The sequence below is a fragment of the Dermacentor albipictus genome, chromosome 6 (genome assembly GCF_038994185.2).
Source record: "Dermacentor albipictus isolate Rhodes 1998 colony chromosome 6, USDA_Dalb.pri_finalv2, whole genome shotgun sequence".
Taxonomy (NCBI): Eukaryota; Metazoa; Arthropoda; class Arachnida; order Ixodida; family Ixodidae; genus Dermacentor; species Dermacentor albipictus.
The window spans coordinates 86,691,242-86,707,862 of NC_091826.1; the positions used below are offsets into that span (position 1 = coordinate 86,691,242).

Sequence of the window (16,621 nt, forward strand, 5' to 3'; positions counted from 1 at the left end):
GTTGCATTTCCGCAACATTCGCCTAAAGAACGCGCCGCTTTGTGCTGCCATCTGTGGTCATCCTTCGCATCTTCTGCCAAAACAAGCGTGGCGGAGGCTGGGCGCACCTGCGAGCAGTTAGTGATACAGGTAAGTTTTGGCAATTGTATATGTATTTCCCCATACGACAAAGTGCAAAAAAAAAATTCTTACGCTCAGCTCCACATCCTCCTGATTCTGTGGATAAAAAAAAAACATTGTTATCTCGGAATAGTTTGTTCCTGGCGACGGAACGTTGCTATATTGCGCAGATGCAACAACGTGTGCATGGTTTATTTTCTTCGGGAAAGTGAAATGGCTCCCAAACGATTTTATGGCCGAGGAATTCCTCCTGAGAGTGAAGGCAGCGACCTTTGCAGGAAAGACGACAACGGCGAGTCTGTTTCGATTCAATATGTGTGCAAGATGTTTTGTGCTCGAATTTCCTTTCTCTCTTTTTTTTTTCAAAAGGATATGCGGTGCATCCGCACGTTTTCGTGTCGCGTCGTCAAAGGCACAGCCTCACATCTGTCTTTCTGTGTTCAAAATTTTGACAATAACTCGAAAACACTGCACTGTTTCCTGGCTGCACAGGAATCTGCATGACGTGCTGCACGAAGTGTGGGAACCACCTGCAGTGCACAAGCAAGTACAAGTGCTTCTTTTCGTTCCACACTGAATCGTAGGTGCACGAATGATTTTCACGTGCAAATAAGCATCTGAGTATGAATCGCACTAAGTTTATCTTTTACTTTCAACTTCTTCTTCATTTGCATATTGTTGCAAATACGCAACATACTATTTTTCTGCAAGTTCAAACCACTGAAATTCGCTAACGTTAGTTTCCATGGGAGTACAGCTACTGTTATGCTTCCCTACAACTCCATGAGTAATATCTTGAGGGAAAGAAATTGTGCAGTAAAAGGTTAAGGAGTGTCAGACAAGTTTTATTTTCAAGAAATGCGTTTCCAATAGTCAAGAAATTTTCACTTTCTTCTTTTAATTATAACAATTCAGTTCTTTTCCTTAGTTGACCAGTTGTTAATATCGACGAAGTAGTGCAATAAACAAGAAAATTTCGACTTGTTCCTTCGTCGTGATTTTGTGCGGCTTCGCCAGACTACTTGATGCACGTCGCAATTCTCGTCCGCGATTGGCTTGCACTAAGGCTAATGCTTAGCTTACGCTAAGGAACCAATCGCGACCGAGAAATTCGATTCGCATCGGGCTTGATCGCGATCGAAAAATGCGCCGTGTGACACCCGCGCAACACAATTAGACGAAGGAAGATTACACCACCGAGAGATGCCAGATTCTTTTTGGTGCGAGAGGACTCGTTCAGGCTGTGAAATTTAACTGCCTCCTACCATGTCTTGCAAATACTCGTATAAAGCCGTCACTACATATATATTGTCACGTAGTACTGAAGGCGAAGAAAGCAGCAAAATGAAAAAAAAGCACGGAATATTATTTAGAAGGGTTAACTGATATTTGGGGAGCACGCGGCTGCACTCGGGAATTCAATTTTGATTGAAAAAACGGAAAATAAAACATTATGACCAGTGCTGTGAGCAAAGATAGCGGTGGCGTCTGCAAACAAAATTGAGTGGGTAAGGAAACAATGCAAATTATTCGTGTATGTTACTTCTAAAACTGGCGTAAGATAGATCATTGGAAAATTTTATTACCTTATCAACGATTGGAAAAGCCATCGACAACAAGCCGGCATTTACTGGATAGGAAACTTTTTAGCAGTCATAGCGCTGGTCCAACAAAAACATAACAGTTGAACCTCAAAAAAAGAAAAGAATGTTATGGTGAATATAAATATATATGCAGAAGCTGCCATATCATCATTATGAATATAGGACTTCATGTTGTCAGTGAAACATGCGACGGTTTTGCCTGTAGAAAACGCTGACAGGACTGCAAACTGAGGAGCAGTTAGAAAGTCCAATTTTATGTAGCACTTGCATACGTTAATGTATTGCGCCTAAGAATATTTATAATGTCCAGTAGTAATGGGCATGTTTTAAATAGTCTCTTTTGATAAGATGCGATACAGAGGAGTTCATAACAATGTCCTGGACCTGGTGCGAAGCGGAAAGATTGCACAAAAGACACCCCACACTTCCCACTACCAGGCTTGTACAAGAAAATAACCAGATAAGACTCGCTGAAAGCTAGTGTTCCAAACTGTGGAGTAAACGCTATATTGTGCATAAATATAATCCGATTGACTTTGTTACACAGTGTGAGCCTCTGAGGGCGACCTTGAAGATAGCGCACCCGTATCACTGCATCGGCGGGAGGCATCGCGAAAGACCTCTGGCAGCAAATATACGGTACCTTTCTGGCATTCATGTATGTGCGGTAAATGCAATACACAGTTCAACTACGGGCGGCTGGGGCGCCAACGCGCACCCACCCGCGCTGCTGTATCTTGAAAGCCATCTGCAACTGGGACAGAGTCCGCCATGCGCTTTGTTTTCGCGGCTTAGTTCGCGTTGGTGCGGGACGCAGCACGAAGGTCCATTCGCTCGGTGCCGCTGCCGCGCCTCCTCGCTCCAGCCTTTCGACAGCGAGTTTCTGCGGTCATCGAGTGAGACGTGTTCATGCTTGCTTGTGTGCGCGTGACGCCATGTGCTTGTTAGTTTAGTTGGTGCGCCTCTGTTTACAAGTTTATACGGCCGATAAAACTACCATTCTTGCTTCGTGTAGCCGTCCGCTAACTTGCCGTCTCAATCAACGTTTCGCCTTTCGGGCGAAAGTGCGACGTTTTATTTTTTTCTAAATTCTCGCATTCAGATAGCGCCTGTAGGCTAAGGCACACGTACACCATCAAATTGCAGACAGTCATGACAACTCAGAGGGAGCTTCCTTGCGGTACTTTTTATGCGAAGCATATTAACGTAGGTTTCGGGCCTTCGCGCGACGCCCGGCGGTGGCCACCATTGACCCTGAAGTGGGGTCACGTGACATGACGTCACGTGATGACGTCACACAGGCTGCAGATGGGGCCTCATATCGCGCCGTCGGTCGCCTCCCGGCGGTGGCCACCATTGACCTTCAAGTGACCTTCAAGTAGGTCACGTGACATGACGTCACGTGATGACGTCACACCGGCTGCAGATGGGGCCTCATATCGCGCCGTCGGTCGTCTCCCGGCGGTGGCCACCATTGACCCTGAAGTGAGATCACATGATGTGACGTCACGTGATGACGTCACACCGGCTGCAGATGGGGCCTCATATCGCGCCGTCGGACGTCGCCCGGCGGAGGCCTCCACGCTTCGGTTCGCGCCGTCGCGCGCGACGCGGCGGCGGCGCCACCATCGCTGCATCACGTGATACATGCTTCGCATCCACTGGGCTTAAGCTTGATAAGCCTCCAATTTTTTTGTTCGTGTATTCGGAATCTCGCACGAAATTTCTTGAGACCATACTGAGCAATTATTATAAGCTATCTGCACAATGGACGCTACTGGAGTTAAATCACCCAGTACCTGCCATCACGGACAGACTCACAGAAGCTAACCGTCAAATTGTAGGTGGATCATTTTTTTTTTTTTGCTGTTAGAATGACGCTGTGAAGTACAGAACAAGATTATCGCCTTTCTCAACGCTTTTACCACGAGAACGGCACACAAGACACTACATGAGCACTAGCGTCTGTAGTCAGCCCGGATACAAATTGTCTGAAGAAAGTGTGTTCGGCTTCATTTTGGTTCATCTCAGTTGTCCCGCAAGGACCCCGGCACCGGCAACAGCCCGGCCACTTCTGCTGCTTCCGGTGGTCCGCCTGTCGAGGCAGTCGCGCACCATGCGCCCACCGTGAATTGTGGAGAGGTGGCCAACAAGTGACGTCAACGCCGGCCTCAAGTATGCGTGCATTCTCTGCATAGTGTTTAGGGCGTTCCAACGAAAAATATGTTTGAGTTGGGAAGAGCTTATTAGATTTTTCTTCTGCTGCGTCAAAATAGTGAGCGCTCTTTCGCAAGCAGCCCGCTCACCGGCACCTTGATGTTGGGAGGGTAGTTTCACATGCCTAGTAAATATGGCTGCTGCTGCTGCTGCAAGCCGCAACTCATTGTGACCCCTGCGAGGAGCACAGTCGCATATCTGAAGCAACACCTCGTCATAAAGGCGGCATGCCTTTGCCCTGCGTGCTACCCAATTGGCGGCCGCCAATGCTGCCGTGTATGTCTAATCCATTTTGGATTTGGATTTATTGCTCCTGTTTACAACAGAAAGGAAACAGAAGCTAAAGGCCCCGCGGCCTGACAAAGGCTTCTGCTCCTATACAACAATTAGGCACACAGGCCGTACGCAGCATATAAATCATATAGATATACGGAAATCAACTGGTGTGTCGGAATACAAGATAGTATTTCCGTAAAAAAGTAAAAGAAAAAAATCATGACTTCAAGAAATACACTCAAAGTACATTTTCAGGTATTTTGTTTCAAACAATAACTATAACCCGAAAACAAATGAAACAAAAGACTGACAATTTATACTACGGTTCTAATCAGACAAACTCAACATTTTTCGCAATGAGAATGGTTTTGTATGATTTATTCGAACCTACTAAAATTTCATTGCGGAAGACGATTTAGCAGTGTAGGCACGCTTGGTAACTGACTAGTTGTTTTACGTAATTCTTTATTGTAGGTGTTTTCATATTATGTTGCCGTAAATTGTAATGCAGATTGGTGGGTACATTCAGGATATACTGTTGATTTGTTCTGTAATGTATTGGGCATCAACTTGCAGTAACAGACCTGGTTTGCCTTTAACATATGAATTTTTTTAATAAAAGATGGCTTGGTTCCAAAATTTTGTGCAAGGCCACGATATCCCTCGAATGCACGTAAGACTCCTTTTTGCAGTACTATCAATTTAGTATAATTTTTTTTTGCGAAATAGTGCACCAAATTAATATGCAGTAGGTTGATCTAGAATAAAGTGCGTAGTACAAGGAATATTGCAACCGCGGAGGAACCAGGGTGCTCAGTCTATACAAGCAACCGACAGTTCTACTTCGTTTCATAGTAGTTTGGTCGACGTGCATGTTTCAGGCCAAATCTTCCTGGAACCACACTCCGAGAAATTTCTGTCATTTTACCTCTTCTATCGTCCTATCTTCAAAAGGAATAGCTATATTGCAGTTACGTGGTTTATTAGTAGGAGCAAAGATCACATATTTTGTTTTACAAGGATTCATATTTAACTTTTTCTGTTGTAACCAGCAAGAAAGTTGCATCAGGTAATTGTTACCTGAAACTGGAAGTTGATGATTTGTTAACTTTCAGTTTGAGCTCTGTAATAGTAGCAGCTTTAAAGAATATGTTAGTATCGTTTGAAAACATACCTAATTAAGGAGACTCGGGGATGTCACACAGGTCATTAAGATAAATTATAAACAAAAGAGGTCCAAGTATCGATCCTTGTGGAACACCATTATTATTTCCGCGTACGATGAAACATCATCATTTATGCTCACTTATCGATAACGATTTGTTAAGTAATGTCGTAAAAGTTCCAGTACGATGCCTCGTACACCATACCGTTCCGATCTGCTGATATATAAATTGTGGCGTATTGAATCAAAGGCTTTCCTGGGGTCTACAAATAAACCTATAACGCGTGCATTCTGTCTTCAATATGTGTTATTTTATGTTTCGTGTTAAGAATAGCTGCTTCGCAAGATTTATTTTTTGGAAACCATATTGCATGCCGCTGATTACAACACATTCACTGAAAAAGTTTTGTCGTCTAATATTCAGGGCACTCTTGAACACCTTTGATAGAGCAGGTAGAACAGATATCGGCCGGTAATTTGTCATTAAGCGTTTTGACTTTTGCAGTCTTCCAACATGGAGAATTGTCGACTACAACTTCGCTTCTCTTCGAAAAATGATGCAAGGTTACTTCGACCTGTTTTGCATGATTTTCGCACTGTATCACGGTGAACGTGGAGTTATTTCTTGCATGTCGACCGCAGTTCGCGATTCTCATGATCGCTGAAAGGCTGCAGAAAGGGCATGTGCACAGGAAACGCGTCGCCGCTGTGAAAATCCGCGTGGTGGCGCCAGCCTATCTCAAAAGGGTCGATATAGGTCGATATACGACGTCATAGCGCAGTTACGTATTCCACTTGACTCGTACCGAAAACGTGCTGCGAATGAGATCACTTGCCTGCTGAATTAGTAAACAACACTGATGTCGACCACTGCCACGAAGCTCTCGCTAGCATTCAGCCATAGGACATTTACCTCGGCTGTCAAGCAAATTGCTTTATGCACGCGTGTCGCTTTCGAGCTGACTATTTTATTTAGTGCGGCGTTTCCGGGACATTTTGTTCCTTTTTGCTGTGGCTTGTCATCTAGAGTTGCAACTGCATTATCATTGACCTCTACAAGGTGGTTTTTTATACTATACAGACTTTTTTTTACAAAAAGAACAGTGAGCGCAGCGAACGTCGCTTTTTTTTTTTTGCATATGAGTTCCTACGCGAGGTGAACATATTTTGCCGCTCATAACGTGAAGTCATCAACAGAGAGTGCACGTTAAAGAACCCCAGGTGGTCCAAGTTTCCGGAGTCCCCCACTACGGCGTGCCTCATAATCAGGTCGTGGTTGTGGCGCGTAAAAACCCATAATTTAGTTTAAAATGTTTGACTAATTAACAGAAATTTACCAACTCTTTCTTTGAGCCTTCGGGGCAAACGTTGTCTTAATGGCAACATTAGAGGCAGTGACATTTCACGTACACCCATCTATAGAAAAAAGAAACTTGAAAAGCGCGCGCAGCTAATTCGAAATTTTCATTTTCAAATTTCAAAGCTGAATCGAGGTGAGACTGAGCGCGTCCCTCTGCATGTCAGACGGCAACGCCACGTGAAGAATTGTGGGACGAAGTTTTGAATACCCGCCGTGGTTGCTCAATGGCTATGGTGTAGGGCTGCTGAGCACGAGGTCGCGGGATCGAATCCCGGCCACGGCGGCCGCATTTCGACGGGGGCGAAATGCGAAAACACCCGTGTACTTAGATTGAGGTGCACGTTAAAGAACCCCAGGTGGTCGAAATTTCCGGTGTCCCCCGCTACGGCGTGCCTCATAATCGGAAGGTTGTTTTGGCACGTAAAACCCCATAAGTGAAAAAAAAAAGTTTTGAGTGATAGCACGCCGCCGAAAACGTACTGACCCGACGTCCATCCACACACGCTTGCCAGGCAAAGCGTGACGTATACCAGCAGCTGCCACAACTGCAGCCGAGACGTGCGATTTTCAACTTCCTCGCACTTGAACTCACCGGACGTTTCAGTGGCAGGGCCGCTTTTTTCTGCGCTCCTGCGGCATCGGTTTCTATATTGCCTGAATTCACCGTTGCAATTCGCTGATAAACATCTCGAATGAAGTGTGACTTTCTCAAGATCAAAAAAGAAAGAAAGGAAACATGGGTGCATTAAAATGTGACAGCTTCAAAATCACCATTTAAAGGGTGTAAATCAGTTTACATTGTGGGAAGGGAGAAAGTGCGGCGGCGGTTTCATTTTAGACCAGACAGTTACGCTTAAAGGTTAAATTATGGGGTTTTACGTGCCAAACCTACGATCTGATTATGTGACACGCCGTAGTGGGGGACTCCGGAAATTTGGACCACCTGGAGTTCTTTAACGTGTACCTAAATCTAAGTACACGGGCGTTTTCGCCTTTCGGCCCCGATGAAATGCGGCCGCTGAGGCCGGGATTCGATCCCGCGACCTCGTGCCCAGCACATTTACGCTGAACAGGCGTTTGACGGCGATCCGCGCTTCGCGGTGTCGCGTGTTTAATCGGTGCACGCGGCCATATTGAAAAGTAATTGCCCGTAATTAGAGTTTCATGAGTTCAAAGTCTAGCTTTTTTTTACTTTTGAATATAAACTTAGTGTCATCATCATCATCAGCCTGGTTACGCCCACTGCAGGGCAAAGGCCTCTCCCATATTTCTCCAACTACCCCGGTCATGTACTAATGGTGGCCATGTTGTCCCTGCAAACTTCTTAATCTCATCCGCCCACCTAACTTTCTGCCGACCCCTGCTACGCTCGCCCCCCTTCCTGCAATCCAGTCGTAACCCTTAATGACCATTGGTTATCTTCCCTCCTCATTACATGTCCTGCCCATGCCCATTTCTTTTTCTTGGTTTTAACTAAGATGTCATTAACTCGCGTTTCTTCCGTCACCCAATCTGCTCTTTCCTTATCCCTTAACGTTACACCCATCATTCTTCTTTCCATAGCTCGTTGCGTCGTCCTCAATTTAAGTAGAACCCTTTTCGTAAGCCTCCAGGTTTCTGCCCCGTACGTACTGGTAAGACACAGCGGTTATACACTTTTCTCTTGAGGGATAATGGCAACCTGCTGTTCATGATCTAAGAATGCCTGCCAAACGCACCCCAGCGCATTCTTATTCTTCTGATTATTTCATTCTCATGATCCGGATCCGCGGTCACTAGCTGTCCTAAGTAGATGTATTCCCTTACCACTTCCAGTGCCTCGCTACCTATCGTAAACTGCTGTTCTCTTCCGAGACTGTTAAACATTACTTTAGTTTTCTGCAGAATAATTTTTAGACCCACCCTTCTGCTTTGCCTATCCAGGTCAGTGAGCATGCATTGAAATTGAGCCCCTGAGTTACTAAGCAAGGCAATATCGTCAGCGAATCGCAAGTTACTAAGGTATTCTCCATTAACTCTTATCCCCAATTCTTCCCAATCCAGGTCTCTAAATACCTCCTGTAAACGCGCTGTGAATAGCATTGTAGAGATCGTATCTCCCTGCCTGACGCCAAACTTAGTGTACAAGATAGTAAAAACAAATTAAATTATTAAAGTTTGTTTAGCCACTGCGTTACTGGGAATTTTCTTGCGTGCGGGGTGACTATTTTTGCTGGTTTTTCGCTGAAGTTTTTTGAAAATCGTCTATGCTAGATAGCAAAATTATTTTCCTTGAGGTGCATTATTCGAAGTGGCTGACATTAGCTAGCGCGAGAAATCGAAACACATATTTTCTAAATAATAGAAATTTACTACTGGGCGTGCAACTGGAACGAGAAGGGTATCCTTACGTGACGTTTAAAATATTTGAACCGGGTTCGTGTTGCGCGGTTAAATTTTACAGTGTTTCACAATACGTGAGGTCACCAGGGATATCTGGCTCATGTACCAGCCTTGAAATTTCGACAATAAAAAGCGGATCTCTAGAGCTTGGATAGGGTTGCTGATTGTCTGAACAGGGAAACATTTGGGATTGAGGAGACATTCATCCCTTTAACTCGATGTCGGGTTTTGAACAGGAAATAACTACTTAAATATGCATGCATGTGCGATGGCAAAGCGCTACATTCGTCGAGGACATATTTAAACCGATGTACGTGAAGATTACGCGGAGCTTGGCACGCTGAAACTGCACTCAAAACGGACGCCCGCGGATAACTATGACGTAACGCTTTCGGTGCGCAGCCGATTATATGCGGCAGTTGACGATAGTTCTGTGCAACTGCGCGACTACAAAAGCCCAAGTTCGACTGACTTATGTCACGCCAAGATGAGGTGTTTATCCGCATCACGCAGTTCATGCCGCGGAGCGTTGGCGATCTCTCCCGGAAGCAGCTTTCATGTCGCATAAAAGGAGCACGCTTACGGGACTCGCGTCTTTTACTCGTGCAGACTTCAACGAGAGGAGTGTATATAACGTTCATCCATAAACGCTGCCCTCGCCCCAGTGGCCTCTGGCGTTTCTAGAACATAACAGTGCGCTCGCTCCGGCCTATAAGGCAAACGTTGATGCAGACACCTCTTCGTATTCGTTCAAAAATGCGCGTCTTCTGTTCGAAATACCGTGCCATCTGCGTGGTTTCTCTAACGAACGGTATCAGCATGCGTTAGTTGCATGGTGAAACTCGACGAGAAATGTGCTTGAGATTTGCATTGCATTCTACCCGTTCGCGGTCGCGTCAGGTCAGACATTTATTGCCGGCTCGAACGGAAGGGCGACAAGCTTGTATACGTGTAAAGCTTCGAACCGTGTTACGCCCTTTTAACGCTCGTGGAACATTCAAATTGCGCTGTCTGTGTCAAATCCTGTGGTCCGAGAAGCAACGTCCGACTGGTGGATGCGGAATTTAGGCGCACGCAAAGGAGTAATTTCCTGGTCGCCGCGTTTCTGCTTCTGCAGGAACCTGTCTGGGCTGATGCGCATTATCGACGTACATCCTCTATGGACTCAAAATTTGTGGTCCTTGAATTCGCTATCTACGTCAAAGAATGGGTAAGCGGCTGAACCGAGCCACTGAATGCATGAACAATTACACTAAAACGCTATAGCAGCGCGTAAATTGTGCAAACACGTTTGTTTTCTCACTACGCTGATTCGGCGAACAATGCAAACGTGGGGAAATAAAAAAAAAAGAGAGAACGGCGAAAAAACTGAGCGCCTCAGACGGCATGGCAACGTAGCAGCGACGGTATACAGAGCGGGACAGAGTTCGCGCGTGCGCAGTTGCCGCGCCGATACACTCGCAGTGAGGTTAGGATTCGTGAATACTCAGACAGCTCCTTGCGTAGCGTCTAGGTCATCCGCACTGTAAACATGTGTACACACTTAAAAAGCAGAAAAGAATGTGTAAATTAGTCTATAACTTACACCCTTTCACCTAAAAAGGGTGTAAGGGTTTGAATTATACACCGATTTGCGTGCTTGTTTATTTTTGAGGGTGTAAATTATTTAACAGTGTAGGCGACACTGCGGAAGCGGCCGCACATCAAATCAACACATTGTCAAATCAACAACCGTCGAAATGCGGCAGCCGCATTTTGACGGGGGCAGAATACAAAAAAAAAACGCCCTTGTGCTTAGGTTTACTGCGCTTGAAAGAACCCTAGAAGGTTAAAATTTTCTGGAATCTGCCACAACGGCGTGTCTGATAATGCGAATGTTTTAGCAGCTTAACGGTTCGGTCACGATGCGATGTGCCGTGTAAGGTGATGACAATATCAACCTTCTCGGAGGTTATGAACAACGGCGTGCAACACTGCACTGCAGCAAAGCAAACAAATATATTTGTGTTTCGCGTACTGCACATAAAAGTAGCAGTGGTGCAAGCAAGCTAACGTCTAACATCAACTGACCGCTCTCTTGTTCCACTAAACGCTGAAGAAATTCGACATTCGCCGTCACCACCGCTAATTACCATTAAATAAAGCAAATAGCAGAGAAAGATTAGTTTACATCGATTCCCACAGTGCCTGGATATCCGCATAAATTTTTTTTCTCCCGTTTCTACTCGCGCATTGTTGTTTTTGTGCCTGCGTGGGCATACTCATTGTAATAGCATACTGCAGTGCAAATAAATTAAGACTTTGGCGACGGCTAAACATAAGACCGTCCTATTTATTTATTGCACCTTTCATAGATCAATGCCTGCTAGCTGAGTTGCTATCCACAAAACATGCCGATGGGCGCGCGACAAATCTAGAAGTCCGACTCACCGCGACCAGATATCGAGCGAATATGTTCACCCCATGCTGGATCCCAACGCCTGATCTTTCGCTCGTACGGTCACGCGAACGGTGGCGCGTTCGAAGGCGGCCACGCGAGATGGGCTCGTAGAAGCATGGATCGGCGCCCGCGCGGGATGTCCGCCGCGCTCGCCGGTCCGCAACCCCAAGAGGCAGCCTGTTCTCCTCTGCGCCCCCAAGTAACCCTGCCGTGAGGCGGCGTTAGCAGCGCAACACTCGCGCCATCTCTCGCGCTGCACCCCAACCACATCGACCGCCGCGGGCATCACGCAGGCCACGCGGCGAAGCCGCACCGCAATTAGCCCCGAGAAAGAGGAATGGCGCCCTCTCGCGAGTGACGTCACGGCCAGGACGCCGCTCGCTCCGGCTCGCTCGGCTGCCGCGCGCGCTCGTTCCCTTCATGTATGCTTGGGGTACAGGTGGCTCGAGCCGTACGTATTGAAGAATAAGTCGGCTTCTTTCAGCTGCCATACCTTAACCACAGTTTCTTCTTCAAAAGCGTGTGAGTCGAGAAACATTGCGGCTTGGATATCGCAAGCTAAGTAGCGTTAAAGGGGTCTACTAGTTTTTGCAATGCATATATGCGCCGTGTCTATCGGTAAATTTTGACTAAAAAAAGAATATCTGCAAATTCACGTGGGAGGCAATGTTAAAGGCACAGAGCCTGGAAGATCAGCGAAGTCTGGTGGACCGGGCCCGGGCTGCAGCATTAGCCAACGGCTTTCTGGACTAAGAGAGCCGCCCACCTAGGGCGAAGAAAGGACACTTTCTCGCTGTTTCTCACAATAAACATTCATTCCTCCTCCTCCTCCTCTGCAAATTCAACGCGCGAAGTTGTGTATGATGCTTCGCTAAACACTTAACATTCCTTTAGTATTTAGCTATGAGAGAGGTATTGCATTTTACGTGGAAGAAAAATTTGGTAATTGGCGTCAACATGTTATCCGATGTTAGAAAGACACTGCCCAGCGAAGCTGTCATCATGATTCCTATTACTCTGGTGTGTTGTTCTATTCAAATATGGCCATTCATTAATGCGTAAAAAAATAGGTAGGCGCGCATTTCTTATGAAAATGTTTGCTGCTACTTTCATCCCCGTCTGAAACAGGCCTCCAAAAAACGAATTGCTCATGGCTGCTAACATGACGGCGCGTCATGTAGAGTATTTACATAGTTAATTCACAAACACCATAGTAGCAATCACCTGAGAGAAAAGTTTCGTTGTTTAGATCGAGAACCACCCAATTGAAAGTGATGAAATGTATCATAGTGGCCCTCAGTAGCCTTTATCGACAATATGGCACACCCCTGATCACGTAACGGTAGCAATCGACTGTCCGTATGGCGAGGCACGCTATGTTCGCGAAACCCATCAGTTCACTTCACTTCGAATGAAAACCATAAAGCATTTTTTTACAGCGCCAACTGGAATGGCTAAAGTATTCTCGAGCTACTACTACGCAGCTTAGATTGCCTACAAAAGGAAAATTCAAGCACCTTTTGTCTCACCATGTCTCGATCCAGCGTTATCTAATTATACAAACGGATAACTATTCGCTTCGTAGGTACATAAAAGAGAACCTTGCAGGCTAATTTAAGTTTGCTCCAATCCAATCGCAAACATTCATAAAGAAAGCACCACAAGCCTTGCATATACTTTCATTTGATTTCTGACCCTCCACAGGGGGAATTTCGATATCTTCAATATGTCCCATACTACTAGTCATTGACGCTTCGACTGCTTTCTGGCTGCAGCTATGCGGTCCAGCAGGCATACTTCACTAAAAAAATTGGGCCGAGCAGCCTGTGTCAGTTCGCCAAACAGATTCTTCATGTATATTCCTCAAGCAGCAAGCACCAGTAAATTTCTCAAGTGAGTTTGATTTGATTTGATTTATTAATTTCCATTTACACACACACATGTACAGAGGAGTGGTAAATGGAGGTGGATGAGGGAAAAAAGCCGCACAGACGCGGCTTGAGGTAACCTCATCCTCTTAGGTACAATATGGCTGCATGGGGTAACACATCAAGCGCCATATAAATTACATTTATATAGTGGCCATAAAACATTGCAGTTATACAATATATGAAAGCACAGTGAAATATTTCCACGATAACAATGCAAAACACACTGCGGCATTGAAATAAATAAATGATATACACTTGGTAGCATAGACAAAAAATAGGAACATAACATGCATTATTAATCATTAACAAACGCGCTCTAAAGAGGTGAGTTGAACGTGTAGCACGGAAAAGGGAATATATATTGGTACATTCCTATTTGTACTCTGTAAATAGCTGTAAGCCTTCATTAACTTTACTTCAAATTTCCGCCGCTTAAAATAAATAAACACGTGAAGAACCGCCTAATGTTGACAAGCAGTTAAAGAAGCAAGTGAGGCGTGTAGAATCTAAGCTCTAGTATTAGTTAAGTCACCGTGCTACTGCCGAGCGTTTCTGTGAGGAAATGCAAAAATTCGATATTATACCATGAACTACTCGTCGTGAGCAAACCTGTTTTAGCGGAATAAAATCAACGTAACTGCTGTAGAAGTCATATATAGCCAGCTTTGTGACATACTTCTTGCACCGCGGCAGGTATGGTATCATAACTGGATTCCTATAGGCTATGCTTTTGCGATTGTCTATCCGCGTATGAAAAACCCGCAATGGGCTGGTCTGCGTCGCTTCGGCTGGCACTGTAGCGTTGCCTTCGAGAGCTGCATTGTTGTCTAAGAAATTAGCTCTTTGAATAAATGTTCGCAAAGGAAGACGTCGTAAAAATATATTTGAGACGACCACCATAAGTATGCAAGCAGAGAGAACGAGGTCGAACAAACGAAAACACCGCAGAAAGCGCCCGGACAACGCCCGAACTGTAGCAGACGACAGGCGCGAGTCCGTGCCCTGACGTCACGCGAGCGGCGCTCGCAGCGCCGCTCGCGTTCGTTCTCGGGGCTAATAGCTATGCCGGAAAACAAGATATCTGGGGACGCGTGAGAGTCACGCATCCCCACAATCTCGACTAACACACTTGTAGAAGATACACATTTATTTCCCCTGGCGATCTTTTCAGACCCAAGGGTAGGTAAGTACAGTCTAGGATGCCGGAGAATTAGATGGTGTGATGAAATTATGAAATTTGCTGGCTTATAACATGGAGTCAGCTCGCGCAAGACAGCGGTAGTTGGAGATTGCTTGGAGAGACCTCCGTCCAGGGGGCAACGGACATTAAAATAGATTGCTGGTGATAAATGTTTACAAGCTTCGTACTTAGTGTCATCCTTTTACTAACGTTAGGGAAGCGTGCAGTAGAGCTTCTACAACTGCAAAACATTCGCGAATATTCTTTGGGACGCGCGCGTTTAAAATTTTAAATATACACGACTCAAATTGACGAGTCCCTGTTTGCCGAACTAGTATGTCTGACTTTGAGGTATAGCAAACTAGATGCCTTGTTTAAACGTTTTATTGGTGAGCCCCTGTTCGCCGAACTATTATGTGCGACTTTGAGGTATAGCCAACTAGGAGAAGCCTTGTTTAGACGTTTTATTGACGAGTCCCTGTTCGCCGAACTAATGTGTCTGACTGAAGTATATAGCAAACTAGGAGAAGCCTTGTTTAAGCGTTTTAGAGAAAGATAAGTACTCTTCTCTTTGTGTATGATTTGACGTTTACGTGTTTGCTGTGCAGCATATATAGGGGACGAGGAGGTGATAGGACAACAGGACACAGTCGAGACTGAAGATGGGCCTGAGGACTTGCGCTCGAATGACGCTGAATGGAGTCGACAGGCCACTTGCTCTTGGTGGACTACTCTGGACTGCCGCGTCGAATGCCATGTGACGCCTTGCTCGTCATCCTGGGATAAAATTTCTTGAAAATAAAGTATTGCGCTGTTCTTTAGAATAGAGAGAGAGAGAAGTAAACTTTGTTAAGAAACATTTTAGTTATTGAGACCCTGGCAGAGGAGCGAGCGTGGAGGCCATGTGGCCGCAACGCGGTTAGCCCACTTTGCCAGCATAACTTGGCATTGGGCACATTATCTTCGACGTGCGCTCCCGGGCCTCGAGCGTGGGAGCTTGCCGAGAAGTCGTTCTTGGTGGGTTGGTTGGAATCTTTAGAATGAAAGATAAGTAGGTGGCACAGCTTCTTTAATATAGCTGGTATGTTTTAGTGCCACATGTGATATTTATGCATTTTGCATTTTCACGGTATGTACATGCGTTCGACGTCACCGCTTGTGTTGAAGCAGTACACGTTGATAAGTTGACTTCCTTATTCCTCGAACGAAGTGAATGTCGTCACTGATTCACATCGACAGTCAATCGCTCCTACAAAGTAGCAAATTCTTTTTTTCCCTCTCCGCTCTTGCGCAACAGGCCGTGGGAAGGTGGCGCGGCTGGTAACTTTCTGACCTAAATCGAATGCGCATCGAATCGAATAGTTCCGGGGGTGAATCGAATAGAACAACTTTGGATCAGTTTTCGAAAAAAAAATTACCGACGATTACGTTACTTCCTAATGCGAAATTTGAGCGCAGCAAATAAGCTGTTTCACCTTTTCGATAGATTGAGGCAAAGAAATCGAGCAACACATGTATGCGCTATCACAGAATTTTTTTTTTCACACGTATTCCTTTAACAAAGACTCCACTAACAGTTCTTGACAGTCATGAAGGAAGCTTTGTGGTCGGAGAAATAGACTGATATATGTTCGACTTGGTATACCAATGCTTGATTCTCAAAGACGAGATCTATACAAGTGCCTCGCGAGGTTGTCACAGCCGTGGGACGCGTTACGAGCGAGAGGAACGGGATGTTCTCCCGCGTAAGTGTTAGGAAATTGCTGTTTGTCTTTATGTCAACATTAAAGTCCCCCACTACTAACATCGGTGTGGATCGATGGACGGTTAATGCGAGTTGCAGGAAGTGCACGACGTCTTTCGTGAGTGCGGTAGCGGACTCACGAAAGCGGTATCAGTCGGTCGCTGCTAGCGCTGGGGGGATGAAAGGGGGGCGGAGCTGGTTA

At 45.6% G+C, this 16,621-nt stretch overlaps 1 protein-coding gene across 32 annotated transcripts in view; it reads left to right on the forward strand.

The window, feature by feature from the left end:
- Positions 1-15,534, forward strand: part of LOC139061270 (uncharacterized) — a 66,980-nt gene extending 51,446 nt beyond the window's left edge. For 12 of the 32 annotated variants that reach the window (XR_011515295.1, XR_011515305.1, XR_011515292.1 and 9 more), the window contains 3 exons: positions 613-663; positions 3,756-3,899; positions 15,284-15,534. Coding sequence is in view for 2 of the 32 variants with exons in the window: in XM_070540990.1 (XP_070397091.1) it covers positions 3,756-3,881 (126 nt within the window). In the remaining 30 variants the exon portion in view is untranslated. The other 20 variants (XR_011515297.1, XR_011515312.1, XR_011515316.1 and 17 more) reach the window with 9 other exon arrangements.
- The last annotated feature ends 1,087 nt before the right edge of the window (positions 15,535-16,621 follow it).